Source organism: Heliangelus exortis, chromosome 6, assembly GCF_036169615.1.
Source record: "Heliangelus exortis chromosome 6, bHelExo1.hap1, whole genome shotgun sequence".
NCBI classification, from domain to species: Eukaryota; Metazoa; Chordata; class Aves; order Apodiformes; family Trochilidae; genus Heliangelus; species Heliangelus exortis.
The window spans coordinates 17,231,038-17,251,252 of NC_092427.1; the positions used below are offsets into that span (position 1 = coordinate 17,231,038).

At 39.8% G+C, this 20,215-nt stretch overlaps 1 protein-coding gene across 11 annotated transcripts in view; it reads right to left on the minus strand.

The window, feature by feature from the left end:
- The window catches only part of IKZF2 (IKAROS family zinc finger 2), a 117,765-nt gene that overhangs the window by 11,357 nt on the left and 86,193 nt on the right, over positions 1 to 20,215 (minus strand). For 9 of the 11 annotated variants that reach the window (XM_071746896.1, XM_071746895.1, XM_071746887.1 and 6 more), the window contains 2 exons: positions 11,849 to 11,986; positions 4,716 to 4,859 (listed from right to left, as the gene is read on the minus strand). In XM_071746896.1, coding sequence (XP_071602997.1) covers positions 4,716 to 4,859; positions 11,849 to 11,986 — 282 coding nt within the window. The remainder of the gene's footprint in view (positions 1 to 4,715; positions 4,860 to 11,848; positions 11,987 to 20,215) is intronic. The other 2 variants (XM_071746898.1, XM_071746897.1) reach the window with 1 other exon arrangement.

Sequence of the window (20,215 nt, forward strand, 5' to 3'; positions counted from 1 at the left end):
TGTATTCTCACACACAAATAATGTCTAATTGTTCACAGGTAACTTTTAGAGCTGATTTTACAGAGTCTGATAAAGAATTTTGGTTGATTTTCATAGTCTTTGTTACTTTTCACTGGCTTGGTATGGTGAAACCCAGACTTTTCTTCAGTAGTGTAAGCTAATAAATTCAAAAAGTCTCTACATACAACTGGCTTGTCTATCCAAGAATTAAAGAACTTTACCTTTTGCCAAAACTGCTTGGAACAAAATGTATAAACTACCATAAGAAAGAAACAGAACTGTAACCCCAGTTCTCTTCCAAACAGCATTAGTACATTTCAACATAGCTATCACTCAGCATTTTCTTTTTTACTGTAGTAATTCATTCCATTTAGTGTGGCTAATCTTAAAGTGATGCATAAAGAGAAAAATAATTTTAAATTATCCATGTAACAATCAGATTACCCTTGGAAATGAAGCATCACTTTTGGTTGGGAACCTAGCCCTGATTAGTTAGGTAATTAAAAGCAAGTCTAACGTGAAGCACATGAATATTCCTACTCTCCTCAGCAATACTGCTCACATGCTTATGATTGGACACCATGTTCATTGCACCTCCCTACATTTCCTTACAGCCAGCTGTTACGCTGATAGTTTTCCAAAAGAAAGTATAATGTAGAAACATGTTTCTCTGTTACACATTTCACATTACCTTACCATAGAGAAGGTAAGAAGCAAACAAGGCTACAGTGATGGCCTTGGTAATCTTACCTGACCTAAGGATGATTGTTGCTATCAGACATTCTCTTTTCAGTGTTTCAGGCTGGCACTAAGGGTGTCTGTGACAGCTGTCCTACCACTGAGAGGATAGAAAACTCCTTAATGTGGCTCCAGCCTCACTTGAAATTGAGCATCTCCTTGCCAGGTGGGGCCAAAGTGGGGCTGGAGAACTGCAAGGAGGTGCATGGTGGTTTTGGCACAGTGGGAAGAAATGAATGAAAATGGAGAAGTCCATTTGTTGCTGTCATCTGCTCTGGTCACATGTATCACTCCTGTATTTGAATAAAGAACTGAATCTGGTGAGAATCTGATCCAGCCAAACACACTCTGAACCCTTCTTAGGCTATGCAGATCAGGAAATAATACCCATCCTTTAAGGACTACTTTGATGAACGATAGAAATCTTACTTTGATTACTTGTAGCTTCCACTTTTACCCCACTATAGACACCAGAGTAGAGAAAACTGCAAATTGCCAGTAACCCAAATTATTAATTTCTTTAATTATTAATCACTTCCAAAGATATTAGAGCCTCAGAAATGGGCAATAACGTAAAAAAGTAAAATAAAATTATAACATGGGGAGAAGAGGGTTTAAAACAGATTTCAGAAGAAATATTGACAAACCAGTCCAACTTGGTCTTCAATTTTAACTTCTCTTTAGTCAAACCTATAAACTTATTCATTAATAATTTTGAATTTTCATGCAAAATTATGCTCAAATTCCATTTATCCTTGCCCTCCATTAGTGAACAAGAAGAAACATTGTCCATCTTGGTCATTTTATCATATGACATTCAAAAAACCCTCAAAACAAGCAGTTGAAGCTAGATCAAAGGCCACAGACACAGCTGCCCTGTGATACCTGTGGTCACATCTTGTCAAGTATCTCAAGCAACGGCAATGCCAGACACTTAGGGGAAAGCTGCAAGAAATCTTGAGGAAAGCAGTTACAGGATTTACCACTGGGTAGATTTCATCCTGACCCCCGTGGACTAGAAGTTGACTCTAACTTTGAAACCAGTTATCTCCATCTGCTATGAGGTGCCTCCTCATTTTTAATTTTTACTCTAACAACCATGGCCTTATCATAAGCCACATAAATGTCTCCTTTTGTATCCTGCCAGTTCTTAACCTTGGTGGCACTCTGTGAGAGCACATTCTAACTGAAAATACATTACTCTGCTTCATGTGATCAGCTTGGTGATGCCTGCTTTTAATTTCACTAGTGTCAGCTCTTCCCTTCATTGAAAGGGGAAAAAACCAAGTATTCAGACTCCTTTGTATCACAGGTTATACTTTCTGCCTCCACTGTTTCAACAGGTTTGATAATATCAGTGTCTCACTAGCAGACACAAATAACTAAGTCTCTGACACAGAAATTCCCTCTATTTGCTGTATGCTTTCTTCCAAAACTTCAGCCAGAGTAGGGACTGTGGTCCATAACCAAGGTCCCTTGGAGACTGCTGATCAGGAAAAGCAGTAAAGCATTGATGAACGTAGCATGCAAAGATTTTAGCTTGTGCTTACATGACCTTCTCATAAACACCATTAAGTTGCTTTGGACAGGTGCCACATTTGCAGTAGTATGCACAGGAAAATTTCCTGCAAGCAAGAAAACATTACACGTTCTTCCTGATAGAGTTGAACAATATTTCATTGGGGAGAAAACGGGAAGAAAAGTGAGGACATGTTGGGGGGAAAAAAAAAAAAGAAAAAAAAAGTAGCAAAGCTGAGATTGCTGTTTTTCAATTCAAACAATGTGATGCCATTGAAGATCAGAAAAGGCAGAAAAATAAGAAACAGTAAATATGAAAGAGAATACTTTTTCCCTACAGCTGGATCTGGACAAAAAGCTGCAGGTCCCATGAAACCCTGAATGTCTAGCCTTAGAAAAATGGAATACCAAAACAATCTGTTGCACCTATAAAAGAAACAGGTTCATCTAACAATAAAGTAGTGTACTGTATTAAAAATAATAATAATTTGCTATGGCTTATCTCAGGCAAGGATTTTGAATCAGTAAATTTGCCTTCAAAGACAATAACAACATATGTCAACATATTGACATATGAGTGCACGTGAGTGGACAAGTGAAATAACCCCCTTAGTCTGAAAAAAAAAAAAAAAAATTAAAAAAAGAGACCATCCTGCACAGCTTCCAAAATTTGATTCAATTTATACCAATTGCAGTACACTAGGCTCCTTTGAGAGCAGGCATGGTTATGCCAGAGTTTAAGAAAAGGGAGCACGGTCTCCATCCCTCTCAGGTAAAATCTCTAGCCCCCGCAAAGATAACTTATTGTGCAAGCACAACTCTGTTCACATCTTTGGACAGCCTGGGTGAAAAAAAACAAGTGTGAGAGGTGTGAACTGCCCTTCTTCCTTTTGAGACTGTAATGTTTCTGAAGCCTAGACACCCCAGTTTAAGTGTCAGTATGGTTAACTACTTCACTGCTGATTACAGCCTGCAAAAAAGCACAGCACTTGCTGAGATAACACTAGGGAAACCTGCCTGGATGGGGCCATGTTTAAAATCTCAGAAAGCTGTATTTGGCTTCTCAGTAGAGAGCCTGGCTCCCATTTCCACCCTCTTCAACACCAATTGTTGTCACAGTAGTAAATTAAATCAGTGTATAAATCCTCCAGTTCTTATCAGCTATAAACAAATTTATTTCAGACCGGTCTATAAGACAGCAGTCTAATAATTAAGCTTTTATCTCAGAAGCCATAATAAAAATATCAGAAATACTGATGCCTCCCAGTGTTCCTCATGTGGGCTGGCTTGTTTCTGACCTAACCTTGGCTTAGCACTGGTATTTGGGAAGGGTCAGATGACTGAGAGCAGCCCGGTCAGTGGGTCAGTGCCCCCCAGGTGAGCTGTGCATGTTAGTAGCCCCCCTGCTATTCACAACTATGTGGTTTAGCTTAAAACCACCTCCAGTGGTGATTGAACAAATCCATCTGAATCTGCATGTAGCTGAGGGGCAATGACTTTTCTAAATGGCTGTGTTAATTGCTTACAGTCTCTAATCCTCTCTCTGTAAGTGTCCTCGGTGTAGGCAGAATGAGTATATAACACCCTTAAAATCTGTACAACTGCCCTTCTAGGGAGTGAGGGTGGAAAATGTGTACTACATGACTTTGGAGAATAGCAGCATATAGACCAAGTAATTCTCTATCCCAGCTCCCCTCCTAAGAAGTTAAGCATTGCTTCAGTAGCAGTAAAAAGAAGCTTTAAGCTACATCGCAAACCAAGTAGAATTCCCCATACTACCTATTTCCTGTTACAAGCTGAAAAATTTTAAGACATCAAGATACAAAGTAAAACATGAATTGTGGGCCTCAGACTGTAGATTTAGCAATCAAAAGCCTTATAAACCAGAAGTTTTATACTTGTGCATTACTAAGTTTGTGTACAAAGTAATAAGTTTGTGCTTGGAGCAAGCACTTCTTCAAGGAGAAGTGAATGTGATTTTACTTCCTCACGCTAGTATTATCAAACCAGTTGTTGCCAACTCTCACAAATTTAATAGAAGTTACAAGTCTTGAGATACTTGGGGTTTTTTTTTCCACACATAGACATATATGGAGACATAATTATGTGAGAGTCTTAGTTTTTATTTGCTGGGGCAAGGAGATGAAAGGATGATAAGTCTAAGTCTCGAACAGGGCAGAGACAAGTTAAAAAAACCAGAACAGCCTTAAGGCACAGTAAAAAGCTTAAGGTTTTCATGATTCTGAGGACCTTACTTTTGAATTCTCTGCCTTGGTAAAACAAATTCAGTCCTTTTCAGGATTTCTTGCTGTGATTTAACCATCTCTATATTGCTGTCCCTCCCCATCAAAACCAAGTTCTGAGAGCACTACTTCTCTCCTCGTTCTTTTTGCTATTACAAATCCCAAGTAACCCGTACCTACACACTAAAAATAATAAAAGGCGTATTTCAAGCTTACCCACAAACTTCTGTGGGGTGGAGCTTTTACGCTTTCCCATGTTGCTTGTCAGCTTCTCTATAACAGCAGGTCTCTCAAAAGGCACCAGAGAAATATTGTTGTCCATCACAGGCTCTTGTTCCTTACAATCTTCCATAGGAGGTACTACATAAAACCAAAAAATCGTATCAGATAAGTCTGGTCTACACTTCAAAGAGAACACAGATCATTTGAGCCCTGATGACTGTGCAAGAAGTGCAACACGAAATAAAACAAGGTGCAAGAACACACTGGGCATCAAGATAGCATGCACCTTTAAGCAGAGCCTCATTTACAAAATACTTCTGCTTGGGACTGTCTTACTTAGCAGAAGCCCAACTTCAGGGATTTACTAGAGAATTACTTTTGTTCTGAACGCTCCTACCCTCCAGTGAGGAGGGGACACTTCTGAAAACTCGTGCTGCAGATCACATTTTCTGCTATTCTCTCTTCAGTATGGTGACTTGTTGCTAATGTCACTTTTCAGTTATCATTATTTGTGCATTCCCTTAACTTCACACTTTTCAGGTGGCACGGTTGTCATTCTTATGTTCTTTTCACACTAATCTCAATGACTAAAAAAACCACAAGACATTGACGACTTGCATTTCCCAGGCCTGACTGTGCATTCCCTAAGACAAAGGATTCCAAAGTGAAGGATCTGTTTGTTCATTTCCTCTTTCTATACACGAGACTGTAAAATCAGCAAGCACTGTACTAGAATGACATCATACGGAAATTCCCTTCAGAATGAGTCACAGAAACTATAATTTTTTTTTTATTAATATTTTAACCCTAAGAACTGCTGAATTCAAGCTTTCTGTGTCTGTTTTCCCACTTTTTGTGATCAGCAGGAACATTCCCATCCTAACTATGGTAGGAGAATGCTCATACATTGTCTTTGAGACAATTTTAAGAAATTAATGACTCCTTCTGTTGCTACTCATTTCACTCTTTATCACTTTCTGGATTAGGGAATAAGGTGCTAGAGCAAAAGAAACCTAAGAATTGCATGAGCTACAGACCAATGAAGTTACAAACTCACACAGGGGTTTACAGCACTTGATGACATAGCTAATCACTATGTACCTACAGAGTACTCTGCTTTTGTTGAGCATCCTCTTATAAACACCAAGAAGAGTCAGTGATATGCTGCAGATCAGGTTCAGAGAGTCAGAGTGATTTGCAATAAGTGTCATAACTGTGATTCCACATCCAGGTCTTCGCCCTGCTCTGCTGCCATGAATTTAATATACAGCCTAACTACCAGGCATCATCTTCATCAGGTAGCAAGAGAAACCCCAGAAGGATCAGCCACAAGCCAATGTGCTAACGGGACGGCTGAGGTGTAAAAAATTATTTCGAAGAATGGATGGATGAGAAAGAGAAACTGAGATGATCTTGTAAAGAGTTGCTACAATCTGTGAACCATGAGCAACCCATTGCATTCCCTCCATGAGACAAATCTTCAGAGAAGTCAGGGGTGGTATTGCAGAGGTAGCAGAAAAGGACCAAAACCTGCATCTTCTCCTCGTCCTCCCCTGCTCTCTCACCATAGCAGCCTTTTGTGTCACAGACACCTCCCCCAAAGACTGTGCCATAAATGAACACCACCAGCCTACTTTCCTCCCGTGTAACTTTACTACCTTTAGGATCCTAATATGGAATAATTACTCCCCTGTTCTTAAATATACAGCTGTTTGCTAGCACATAATATATGAAAAATAGGTGATAAGAGCCTTGTTTTGCCTTCTTTCTAGTAAGGAAAAGCAAGTACCAGACAATTACAAACCAGAGTGTCTGCTCAGGTGAGCTTCTCAATTCAGACATTCATAATAAGAAAACATGGCAATTTATTAATTTGATTCCATTTGTACCTCTGCTGCTATGTAAAGCTAAGTAATTTGAGGCTTAGAATCTACCATATGCCATAAAATGATTTACTCTGCTGCTTTTTTATTTGTACAGGATTCTCCCCCTGAGAAACACAATGGTTTCTCATTTACAAGGCAGTCCTGCTGGCATCAGCGAGAGAGGAAAAAAAAGCATAAATATGATATTAATCTAATATTGCAGCAAAATGGGATGCAGTGTTTGAGTGACCTAATTAATGCTCCGTGCAGACTGGGAGGTCTGGAATACTTTAGTAGCTAAAGCTAAAACTTTAAGGTTATTTCACTACAGTGCTTGGTCAGGAACTATCTGCACTAGTTCTACTTGAGTATTTACTGAGGAGAATTTAGAAGAAAGGGAAGATTATTTCTGTTGATTTTCATTGGGAACCAGTGCATGACTGTCACTGTAGCAACATTAGTAAGTCTTATAACAATTAAGTAATAATTAAATAATTCTACTCTTGGGCATATGTGTATAAAATATACTAGACGGAATTAGAAACATTTCTTCCATGAAAAATGAATTGTGCTAAAAAAGACATCTGCTCTTCTCTAAGTCGGGCAAAAATTCTGCTTGGACTCCTTTAAAGAGTAAAATCTTCACCAATTAAAGCATTTATTTTTCTGTCTTTCAGGCTCCAAGCTCTTTTTCCCACTTCAACTTTATAATCCAGGGCATGGCTCTTTTGCAGCAGAATCCCTGAATTGTGCCAGTATCAGTGCTACGAAGGGAATAAGTTACAGGAATGTGTTTTGTTGGGCACATTTCCTGGGAGAAGGAAGAGATGGAAACAGCTTCATTTCTGCAACCATTTTGCATTTGCATGCAAAACCAGACCAAACAGGTGAGATATCATATTTTAGAAACCCAAAGAGTTAAGCTAAAGATCACGCTGTCAATTCTAGATATATTAGTTTTCATTTAAATTTTAAAATACACAAAAAACCCCAGCCCAGACTGCGTATGTTTTTTGAGGAAAAACAAAATAAAAAAGGGGAAAAACAAACCAATCCCACACAACCAACAAGTATCACAAATCAGCTGTTCTGTGGTAGAAGCTCACATGTACACATTTACTCTGTGGTAAACACAATTAATTTTTTGTTGTATTTCATTTGGTAGCTGGAGCTACCAAAGAAGAGCAGATACATTATAACTACTTTGATACAGCAACTCATTTTTGCTGTGAACTTACGGTCTCAGCTCAGGAAGGCTTTTTTATTGGAAAAAGTCCATGTTTGAGTACATTTCTGTTCAGGGATGTTCTCAGTCAGCTGTCAGATGTCCTGGGCTGTCCCTGCAAACATTCCCCATCTCTGCCACTGTCAATGTCCTCAATTGCAGTTAACACCAAATGCTGTTTCTAAGCCTGTACTCTGAATACACACACCTGGATGGTCTTCCTGAAGACATTGGTCTTTCAGTTGTAGTGCTATCTTTTGTAGCTGGAGTGCTATCTTTCAGTTCCTGCTTCTTAATTTGTGAGAAGCCACATAGACCATTAAAAAAAGTCTATGCCATTCCCATGAGGAAAGAACAGGGGGGAAAAAGCAGTAAAAAAATTAACCAGGGTTTGTTTTGCTGATAAATACTTTTGTGTGCAGACAACAAGTGGGCTAAGTCTCAGCTGGTACAAATCAGTATTACTCCATCAACCTCAATTTCCTAAGCTCACAATACTGCTATTTTCAAAAGTGTGTGTGTGCAGAGAAATGACAGGAAACATCCCCATGGACCTTGGTGTGAAGTCTTCTGTGGAACCAGAATTTGTACAATGTTTTAAGCAACTGTGTAAGAGGGAAGGACACAAGGCCATTGTGTCTTATGCAGAACTGGCCTTCAAATCTTGCACAGCCTAGGGCTATGCTTCTTTCTCCTCCTAAATAGAGTATCCTTCTCCACTCTATATTAAGACTTTCCCTGGGCTTTTTGCTTTGTGGATATGGAGAAAAGCATATAAATGGGTGTAAACCACAGCAAGAATTTAATATTTCTCCCTCTTCATTCCTAAAGATAATTTTCTCAGAATTCAGACAGCCACTTTTGTCATCCCCTAACATGCTGCTTGCTAAGAGACTGCAGACTAATTTCTACCTCCAAGGCCACTTTTACTGAGCCAAAAATTGCCAATTAAATGGCACCCATGGAAGTTCTCCCACAGCAACCATCATGCTGAGCAGGGGACAAGACCTAGTCACAAGGAGAGGCAGCTCAGCAAGCAACTGGCACCCTATGAGAAGATGGAGAGAGACCCAGAGACTTGTATATTTCTACCCACACATGGAAACTACCTCTCCTTCCCCTCCTGTTGCTTCCCATTGTGGCTTCAGTCAGGTGATCTAGCCATCTGCAAGACAATTATAATGGAAATTAAAGGTCTTATCAGGCCATGGTGAAAACACCCAAGTAGATGTTTGTAGCATGCCTATAAACTGATCAATTTGAGCACAATGCTTGGAAAAAATCCACACTCTCTAGGGACTGCGTCCAGTTTGCTGGAACAATTAATCTCTGCAGAAATAATTTAGACTGATGTTAAATGTTGGCCATATTGGTTGAGAACCAGCACAGCCACTTGTGTCCTTAAAGCAAGATGCTGGTAGGAATATGAAATCCCCCAACTCTACCTGTTCTGTGAGTAATGGTGGAGTTGAAACCAGAAGCCACACTAAAATGGATTCAGAGATTTCAAAACACTCAGCAAGAAAAAAATTTGAAAAGTATTTGGAAAGAGAGTCAGAAAACCTTGACTTCAGTAGGATGCAAAATCATCCAATGACCAAAATCTCTAAAGCACACACTAACTCATCCTCAGGAATATCCTTTCCACAGGTGACATGGGAGGGCAGGGTTTTGAGGGTTAGACTGAGACCTAATTTTAAGTAATCATTTGTGTGCTCTTCCCTGGTGTCTCTACAGTCCCAGGAGAAGGGACTTTGCTCCAAATCTTTACAGGTTGGTTCTTGTAACCCTCATCCCCACACTGATCTTCACAAGTGGGAGTGATGCTGAGTTGCAAGTTTTACTACTGGTCCCAGCTGAATCTGGAGCTCCCTGTTGCTGTCTGTCCTCGCTGTGTCCTCCATGAACAGCTAAACACAGACAGTAGATCAAACATCCCCTTAAACATTCACCAGGGGAGATTTAGACATATTTACCCGGAGGAGAAAGAGGCACTAGTTGAATTCAAAGTACTGTTTTAAGCTAATTTTGTTAAGAAAAGTGAAGTGGCTGTGTGAACATTTCTTATTTTAAGTCCAAGCAAAGTCAGTCAGGCTGTAAATAAAAGAACTGTCCACCTGGGGTTTGCACTGCTTTAACTTCAGTTGGTAGAAAAAACAATGCAAGGTCAACAAGTCTTCCTTGGTAGACAGCTTCTTTAAAGACCTACCCTTCTTGTCATAGCATTAAGCAGCTTAGGAAAAGCTTTAGATGTCCTCAGAAGTACACTACCAACCAGAGTAAACACAATTTTAAAATAGATAAATAATAAACGAAGAAATTGAGTGGAATTTAGGGAGATCATCCACAATGTGATCTCTGAAACATCCTGGCTGTCATAACTATCAGCCTACTGTTATTTCCCTAAGGAAAGGCTGACTGCAATCATCACCCAGCTGGTTCATACGACAGACACACCCTTGGAGAGTGAAGAGTGTCTGGTTAGGAGTCAAGATGGTGTCAACCAAGTGCTCCCTCTAACAGACCAAGCACACAACAAGCACCTGAAATAGCAAAGCCCTGAAACCAGTCTCTTGGCCAACTTCTACAAGCATGAAGTCAGGCAGAGCTAAAATCACTAACTAGCCACCTGGACACACTCCTTTGTGACCTGCACTAGGTGATCCTACTCTGGCAGGGTGTTTGGACACAAAGATCTTTTGAGGTCCCTTCCAATCCCCAACATTCTGTGATTCTGTGTAACTTGAACATCTTAAAGCCATATATTACATTTAAAAGTTCATTTCAGTCGCCAGGGTGTCTACAAAGATAGTAACTACTTAGTAGAGCCATATGAACATTTTGGCAATTCATATCAAATGTATTGTGAATGCCTTCATAGGAGTAAATTGTTCTGGCAAAAGTACTCTTTAAAATATTTTGGTGATTTTTTTTCACCCAAGAATAGCCCATAACAGAAGTGCTGAATAGATTCAGCTTGCATTTTTATGTTTTTAGAAATGAACTTTCAGAAGTTTTACGTAATTAATTTCCAAATGAAGCCACATGACTCCACCCAACAATGAAAAGCAAAATGTGAAGGAAAGAAAAAACCACAATTTTTTCTTTTCATTTACCTACAATCTTTTTGGTATTCTTAGGTATATGGTAACCTTTAGTCAAAATGGAAAACAATTTTTACTTTTTCAGATTAGTAAGAAACGTTAAATACTTCAAGTACCAATCATTTAAAGACAACTTTTAAGAGTAAAAAGATGTTCAGTTCTAGAAGAGTTTCCAAACCTCTAATTTTGAATGAAATTGTTAAAATTTTTACACAGCTACCACTTTATATTTAGTGTTACAGATAAGCCTACAGCCCTGTAGCCTGAGACATTATGCTTATCATCCATACTAACAGCTGCAGGAATTTTTGAAAACAAATCCAGGGAGTTTGACATTTCTTGCTTTCAACCATCTTTTTGGCCATCTTCAGTCTTTATGTATATAAACACATGAAGTGTTAGTTAACATATTAGTAGTGACACATTTGAATGCATATAAACATTTTTTGTTACAGTTTCTTTCATCAACACTGTTGAATTCCACTCTGCCCTAAAGACTGTTACATCCATTGCTCCTTGTTTGGGGATACAAGGTAATACCATAAGGAATAGAAATAATGACTTCTGAATACATCCATTACCTGTATCTCTTATAATTATCAGTTGCTATCAGAAATGAAGTAGAGGAGAATCATACACTTTATACATAACTTAGTTCATTTTTAGGGTAACTTTGCAGAGACAACTGCTATATTTTCATGTCTACATATTTATACATACTAAAAAGTGAGATACTGGCTCAATAATCAGCAAACCCAGTGCTATTAAATTGGACAGAGTGAGGCTTTTAGCCCATCTTTTCTCCTCCTCTAAATATAAAGATGGAAGAGATGCAAAGCTGAAAGGAAGGAAGAAAAACAGATGGGAAAAAAACAAAAACCCTGCAAGAGATGCTCCAAGTCCAGAAGACCTCAAGAGGTGGTTTCCACCCACCATGGTGACTCATGACCTGCCCAGCAGCCTCCATACTGACATTCTGCAGATAGTTGTGGCAGCGCTCCTTGTGCTCCTCCAGTGAACTGCGCTGCTTGTAGCTCCGGCCGCAGTAGTTGCACTTGTGAGGCTTCCCCACTGCAGAAAGAACAAGAGCATGGGGTCAAAGCCACTGCAACTCCCTTTTTGCTCAAAAAATTAAAAAAAAAAAATAAAAAAATCAATCATCACACCTTTGCAACAAACAACCCTTGCTATGGAAACACCCCCCAGAAAGGTTACTCAAGTCTCAGACCTTTTTCCCAGCCCCATTTTCCCAACACACCTCCTCCCCATCCATTTTTCACACTACCACACGGCATCAACAAAGGCAAAAAGAGGGCAACTCCTTGGTTGCAAAGCAAATAAACAGATGGCACTAGGGGGAAACAAACCAAATAGCTGAATCACACTGCAGCGCTGCCCGCGTGTCACCAAGTCTTGTGGGAAGGAAACTTGTCAGACATTTCTGTCCATGGTAGGAAAAGTTGCTTTCACAAAACTGGGCTGCTCCAGTGGCCTAATTCTACTCCCAGCTGTGGGGAAACCCATTATGTGGCCCAGAGCAGTTCTTCCTTCACTGACACAACTTTGCCAAACTTAGTAAGGGAAGGTTGGAAAAAAAAGACAACAGAACGTAACTTCTGTAACAGCACTGTTACATGCAAGAACTGAGCTGCTACCATTATTTCACAGAGACCAGATAACATTAAAACACATAGAAATATTTATTTTAAAAAATTATAAAAGACATGTAATGAAAATAAGCCAGATGAACATAAGACATAGCTCAAATTTTTAATTATTTTTTTTGTTTGTTTCACTCAGCAACATTATGAACAAACGCCAAATGCCTCTTAATACATGTAAAACCTGGCACTAGATCCTCATAAAGTACATCCTTTTCATATCATGTCATTAAGAAACCACAAGAATGGCCTAACCTAAGGCCAGAAAGCCATCCAGAAGTGTGTTTTGCCAAGCCACGCTAATAAAGGTTTATAATTTAAACTTGTAAAACATGAACATTTATTCTCTAATAACTAAAGAACTATTAAGTCAGTACTGCAAGTCTAGTAAAACACCACTGGCTGCAATTTTCAGAGCTGGCTGAAGGATGGGGAAGGTCAAACTTCCTTCTTCCAGAGTTCTGAAAATCTTATGTAAGATTTTTAGTTTCTGGCCAAAGAAATTGAGAACATCCTCTGTTGGATAATATACATGTTTCTATTGGGCTTGTCCCAGTACTGAAAGCTTTCCACAGTCATTTACTTAATTAAATTGAAGCTATACTAATTGCAGCCAAAATGCCCCAACGCCACTGGGATGGGAAAACACAGAGACAAGTGCAGGGAAGAGGCCCATAGCCAAGCAGAAGCTGCACACAGATCTCCCTTGAGGGGGGGCTGAAACCCCGAACAAAGACCCAGAGTCAGGGAAATTCTCTGGGGCCTCTGGTGGTGTGTGTGCCGTATCACCTGTATGATGGAAGATGATAAAACCTAAACTCCTGGTATCAGAGCTAGCCAAAATGTACTGACTGGTTTTGTTTCAGAGAAAAAAAATGGATTTGGTGGCACGAAGCAGTTGGAGACAGTTTTTCTCAAAAAGGCTGATTTTCTATATAGTTCAGTGACACAACCAAGTTTTCCATCATGGGAAAAAAAACCTGCTTTTACTAAGCGTCCAAATTGTGGATTTCTTTCTCTTAGAGCTAATACTTATCCTCAGGAAACTATTATATCTTCAACCACATCATTGTTGTGGCCTTTATTTTATTTTGCTCACTAGCTTATAACTGTTGCTATAAATCATTGTTGGAGCTGGGAATATCAGCGGAGGCCAATTGTGAGGATCATTATCATTCCCAGAGTAATTGCCCTTGATGTGAACACTCTGCATCAAGCCTCTCAGCTCTTAAACATAAACTGTATCTCATTCCAGAAGGACCTTTAGGAGAGCACACTGGAAGCTCCCTAGGATGGAAAGACTTTTATGATTACCATTATGATGCTTCATCATGCACCTAAATGGCATCAATGCTTCAGTGCTTGTCAGTCTGACACTTTTATTAGAAGGTAATTTGGTGTCTAATAAAAAAATAAAAAAACAACCAACCAAACAGAACAAAAAAAAAGAAAACCAAGGCAATTGAAGGGATTAAGTTAACTTAAGTTTTTCACCCAGAGGGTTGCTAAGCAGAGGAACCAGCTCCCCAGGGAAGCAGTTACTGCACCAATCCTTCCTGAGTTCAAGAGGCATTTGGATGACACTCTCGGGCACCTGGTGTGATTTCTGGGGTGCCCTACACAGAGACAGGACTTGATGATCCTGACAGGTCCCTTCCTGCCCCTTCCCATTGGCAAATTCTATGGTTGTAACTGAGATGAAGTAGGGCTGAATTAGCCCACTTGTCTTGACTGCAGCAAGTTATCAAGCAACTTAGATAAACAGTAAGATGCAAGGGAAAGGGAATAGTTTTCAGGTAGTCTAGATGTAGCTATAATTAATTAAATATATTATCATGTAGCACAGAGAAATATATTCTCCTACAAGCTTGAAGTACAAAAAGATTCAACAATCTAACTTGGTATTACACTTCTTCAAAATGTTTCTCTCTACATTGCAACAATACCACAAACTACTCACACACAGCAAGGGTGAGCTTTTCCAATGATGGTCACCTACCAAGATTCCATCAAATTTCAAGATTCATAGAGATGGAGATGATAAAAGCTAATGATAAAGGCACAATTTCTACATGAAATACGGGATTTGAAGAACATAACTCCCCAAGGAAAGAAATACTTGAGCACACATGCTCCTTCCTCTGGGGAGAAGATAAGAGAATAAACAACATGTGACACATGTTGGTCATGTTGCCTAATACACAACTGGAAGGTGCTCAGGCACAGCTGTGAAGAACAAAAGTTTGTGAGCTTCAGTTGCATAAAATTTAATACAACTCCCTTGAGTTAATTTCTAAATTCTGTCCCCTCTGTTCTACAGACACAATCACCTCACAGACCCATACGTGTAAAATCTGATTTATACAACTATACAAAGTTGTGTCTGTGACTTGGGCTGCAGCACAATTGATTAGTTCAGACTGCAACAGAACCAGTTATGATTGCAGCAGCTTTTGTCACCAGCAGTTCTCACAACCTTTTTGGTAAGATGTGCAGCCAGCCAAGGTTGCAATTACAGTCTGGATTTTAGAAACCTTTTCATCATGACAAATGTCAAGTCATTGAAATAGCTGCAAATTTCCCCTTGTAGTCTCAAAGTAACTCGTGACAAAAAATGTATTTTTGTGGATGAGAACGTTACCAGTGAGTATATATTTTTCCATTTTTCATGCTACCCAAAAGAAAGATGTAAAAGTGCATAAGAGAGCTTAATTCCGGTGATGTCCTCAATAGCGTATTTTGTTCCACAGAACAAACCACTGCATTAAACCACATGACTGCCAAAAGAGATTTCAGCCTTTGTCAAATACTGTATAATAAGTAAACCTTAATAGTAAAAATTTGTGCCCAAAACATGGGGCTTGCACTGCTGGGGATGTGCAGTCTGGGTCTTTAAGCCAGAAAGGCAAAGAGTAGAACATGGCTACAGCCCACCAAACCCCTCTTCAAGCCACCTCTGAAGACAGCCCTTTGCAGCATGGAGCCACCTCCACTGGGAATCCAAAGTTTGGTTTGAATTGCTTGCAATAAAGTTGTTTTCTCACAGACCCTCACTGAACACCATGGTACAGGGCCACATTCAGCACTGTGCATAACCACTGCTGCCAATGATAGTGAAGCCCAAGCAAAGTCAGTTTCAAAATCCCTGGTTTGGGGTAATTCTTCCTGTATTGGCTTTTCAGAGTAAGCAATGAGATAAAGAATTCCTGTCACTCATTCTCATAGAAATGACAACACAATGAACACAAACAAGCAAATATTGAGATATCTTCAAGCTGTTGGTGAACTGGGAAAGACCAGGGCACTGGGCAAAACCCAGCGGCCATACCTATGGAGCAGCAAAGCCTGAAGAATATAAAAACCCACCAGATTTCTTGCAGAAATGACAGAATTTCCACATGTATAAGCTCAGGTTCAAACATAAGACAACGTGGCACAGAAAACCCTCAGTGGAGTCTCAGCCTCAAATGGAAAATGTTGTGACAGTCACAGTGAAAGAAACGATTAAATCTGAAGTACACTTTTTACCATGAAATAGGTAAATCACTCACCAAAATTCACAAAGGACTTTGCTTTTGAAATTAAAATGCTCATTTGGAGAGAGGAGGGAGAAGAGAAGGAGAACACAAAAGACAAGGTGTTTCTGAGTGAGAAATACTTTGAGTACTGTGGGTGAACTTTGATAGCTGAGAAGTCTGCATGCAGCAGCAATGAGATGGTGTAACTCTAAGGTCAATATTCAAGACAGAAAGCAGACTTGGGCCTACAGAAACTTCTTTAAAGCCATAAAAAATGTCAGTGAAAGAGAAGGAGCCTCTAAGGCATCTGAGCAGCACTTTGTTCTCAAAAGGGATGGGAGTGCATAGCTGAATATAAAGTAAGTGAAAGGGAAATAACACAGCATCCCAGGTAATACCTTGCCATAAGCATATAACATGAGAAAGGCCTACAGAACAGGTTAAGAGCAAGAACATTTGCTGAGCTAAAATCCTGCCTCTGTTAAGATCAATGACAAAACATGCACAGGTTTCAGCATTCAGGATTAACTACTCCACATTCCCCTGTTTTGGGGTACCAGGTTGTCCCCTGCAGGGGTGCAGAGCATAACTCCTGCCCATTACCCACCAGCCTGCCACAGCTCTGCTGCTAACAGGACCAGCTCATCCAAGAAAGGGATTATCACAGCTGTGTGATGTATGGCAGCTCAACCCAACAACTAGAGACTTTGCACTGAGCTTTGTATCAGACTTTCACTATTTTTCTATTATTACCCATCAGAGCCTTGGAAGGGAAGCCAGACAAGACTTTTGAACTAAGTGGCCACCTGACATAGCTTCTGTCGGTCCAAGGAAGTCCCTCTCATAGCAGTGCACTAAGAGTGACTTATTTCTCTAAAATCTCAACTCCTCCTCAACTCACCCCACATCAGGAGGAAACCCCAATACTCTCCAGCTGAAGCTTTCTGAAGCTGCACCAAAGAAGTTAAAAATGTTCTTTTGGGCTGATACTTACACCTACCAGGGAGGCTACAGAATTTACTGTCATGACCATAATCAGCATTAATTAATGATTTCTTCTTTTTTTCCTAAAATGGGTAGCTGCTCGGGAGAGGGGAGCCGTTCTGCAGTTACACAGTGCCAACCACAAAGCAACCCTGGGCCTCAAACAGGATTTATCACAGTAAGATCAGTTTTAACACAGAGGCACACGATTAAGGCACTGGGTTGGGACTAGGTTGCATAGAGTTCAACTCATAGTTATGCTACAAATTATGTGGCTGCAGGCAAGTTACTCTGATTTCCTGTGCTTCAATTATTCATACATATGATTAAGGTAATAATTCCCTACTTCACAGCATGTAAATGAATTCATGCACTTTGCAATATGCACAGAGGCTAATTTGGCAAAGCACACGCAAGTAGGGAGGGAGACACAGAAAAACACAGACTGGATCTCTACTGAGAAATTAAGGACTTAATAATATACTGTGATTTTATTAGACACCAAGGAGCAGGAAGAGACTTCTAGGATGGCGTAAGAGTATTGAGCAAGAGTAAGAAAATCAAGTCAGAAATAAAAAAAATAGTTGACCTGTGAGACAAACTGCAGGCATGGTGTCCTTTACAGCTGTGAAATGATCAGCCCAGGGAAATGTGAAATTCCCCTGAGCTTGGTGATGTTTAACATCACACAGAACAAACAAGGAGTATCCAGTAGTCATTAAAAGGTGGCTAGAAGAGCTGCTGCAGTCCTTCCCACCTCCAGGTTCCCCAAGCCAAGGAAGCAATTGTTGGAGCCACAGAGAGCCAAGGCAGAGCTGAGGTTTTGGCAGGGGGGCTGAGGCTACCGGCAGGCGATAGACGGCCCCTCTGGTTTGCTACTGTAATTAAACAGTCCACCTTGGCTCTTCCAGCTCAAAGCTGCACACAAAAAAATATTTACAGGAATAATAGACCCCCTGAACAAATTAATCACAAAACAATTTAAAGGGAGATCTAAGCTCATGCTGACTCTGAGCAGCTTGTAGCTTTGTAAAGGAAACTACCTCCCACTCCGAGTCTATCTCACTGCTGGGCTTAATGAGTGTAAATATGTTCATTGAAATTCATGGGAGCTCTTTGATTTTTTTTTTTTTTTTTTTTTTTTTACACACAATAATCAGTATCTACCAGAGTTCAAAAATAACAAGTCCCACGGCTAATCCAAAATCATCCAAGACAACCTGCATACAGAAATCACAATACGTAAACACATAAATAAGGCCCCAGGCTGCTAGAACACACAAACACATAGGCCTGTGACATACAGTGTCAAGCACCTCCACTTCTAAGCACCTGTGACAGCTTCAAGCAGTCTGATTTTCAGGAAGAACCAAATCTCTAATCACATTATGAAAACTTTTGCCTTATCTTTTAATGCTTGCCAGTCCAAGCAGAGGCAGTAATACCTGAGGTATGTTACATGGGATGCAGATACTTTTCTGGATCTCCTGGAGGTTTTCGCATCATACATGGGGCCAAGTATTAGTGTTTGTGAGGTGATGTGGTAAAGGACAGGTTCATCACTAGATCATGCAGCTGAAAAGACCAAACAGCTAGGCCTGTGTTTAAAAAAGTTTCTTGGACACTCTGGACACCTCAAAAGTTTCAAAAACTAAAATGCAGCTTCACAACAGGAGAAGCCAACATATGTACCATTAAGCAACTAGTGCTCTCTTGAGTTGGAACTTGATATAGAGCACTTTGTGACCCCATGGCCCAGTGCCCAGATTATTATCAAATGCCTATTGATATACATGTGGTTGACCAACATTTTGTGAGCAAATGAAAATGAAAACCAAGGTGTCCTGCCTTTTTGCACAGTGGCAGTCAATGAGAAGTTATTTCTGCTGACAACTACCACCTCTATTACAGTAGTCTTAGTCAGCTAGCAGTGAAACACCACTAGGTACTTGTAGTACATCAGCATGCAGCAAAACAATTGCAAAACATTGCACCTAGACACCCTTTTGTTTTCTAGACATGCCTGCCTTTCCTATAAATATCTCCAGGGCACAAACCAGCAGCTTCACACCTGCATCTACCTGCCAGTTGTTGACAGTTTTGTAAAATAAGCAGCTAGCAGTGAAATATTGTACTAGAGTTCAGTCCTCCCTTGATCTCCTGTGGCAAAAAGTGTTAAACATCAGATTGTACACAAATTCCCAAGTCTTCAGCCATGCTACCTTTTGGCTAGAATGGACCACAAAACCACGCTCACGTACACACGGAGGACAAGAAAATACAATAGTCAGGAGAAACTTTGAAGCATCTTTGAAGCATGAACTTGTCTATGTCTAAAGCACAAAGGCAGAATCTAGTGTATATCAGTAAACATCAGTGCTGATGTACCAAAGGGGTTGGGGTCCTTATTTGTATCTTCAAGATGTTTCTGCCTGCAGCCTTTTCTTACATTACTGGTTTATTATGGGTTTTTTTGCAGCTATTGGTGGCTCTGCTATTTAATCTGATTCATCAGATTGTGTTTATTTATTAACTGATCTGCAGGATTTTACAGATAAAACAATGTTCCAATCTGCCACAAGGGTTATAAATAAGTAGGTGGCTTTTTTTTGCCAGGAAACAAACAAACGAGCAAACTCCTGTTTCATCCAAACAGCAAAAAAATTGCTGAAATCTCCCTAACTGTCCAGACACTTACAGGTCCCTTGCCACAGTCTCCCAGCACCCATTGAAATAAAACCTGAAAGACAAGAATCTTACACCTCATTTTATTCCCTCGCAGCAAAGAAGAAAAATGTAGGTTTGTGTGTTGTATCTACAGATGTGTGAAAAACACCTGCAGAGAATCATAAAAATAAATTAAATAGTAAGTCAAGACAAAGACAGATAAGAATGCAAACATTGTATTTTGTTCTCGAAAAGACAAAATTTGTGGTCACTTGCTCCAATTCCATGTCTTAAACATACTTTCCGCCATGCAGAAGGTCTCATATGTCTCTTGGTTTATCCTTGTTTCTTTCAATATAAGAGCTTCAAAGCCGGCAAAATGCACTTGACACTCATTTTTTAATTTATATTAACATCAATGGAGCTTTCAGATTCCACACCCCATATATATACTTGAAAATTTCAAGTGC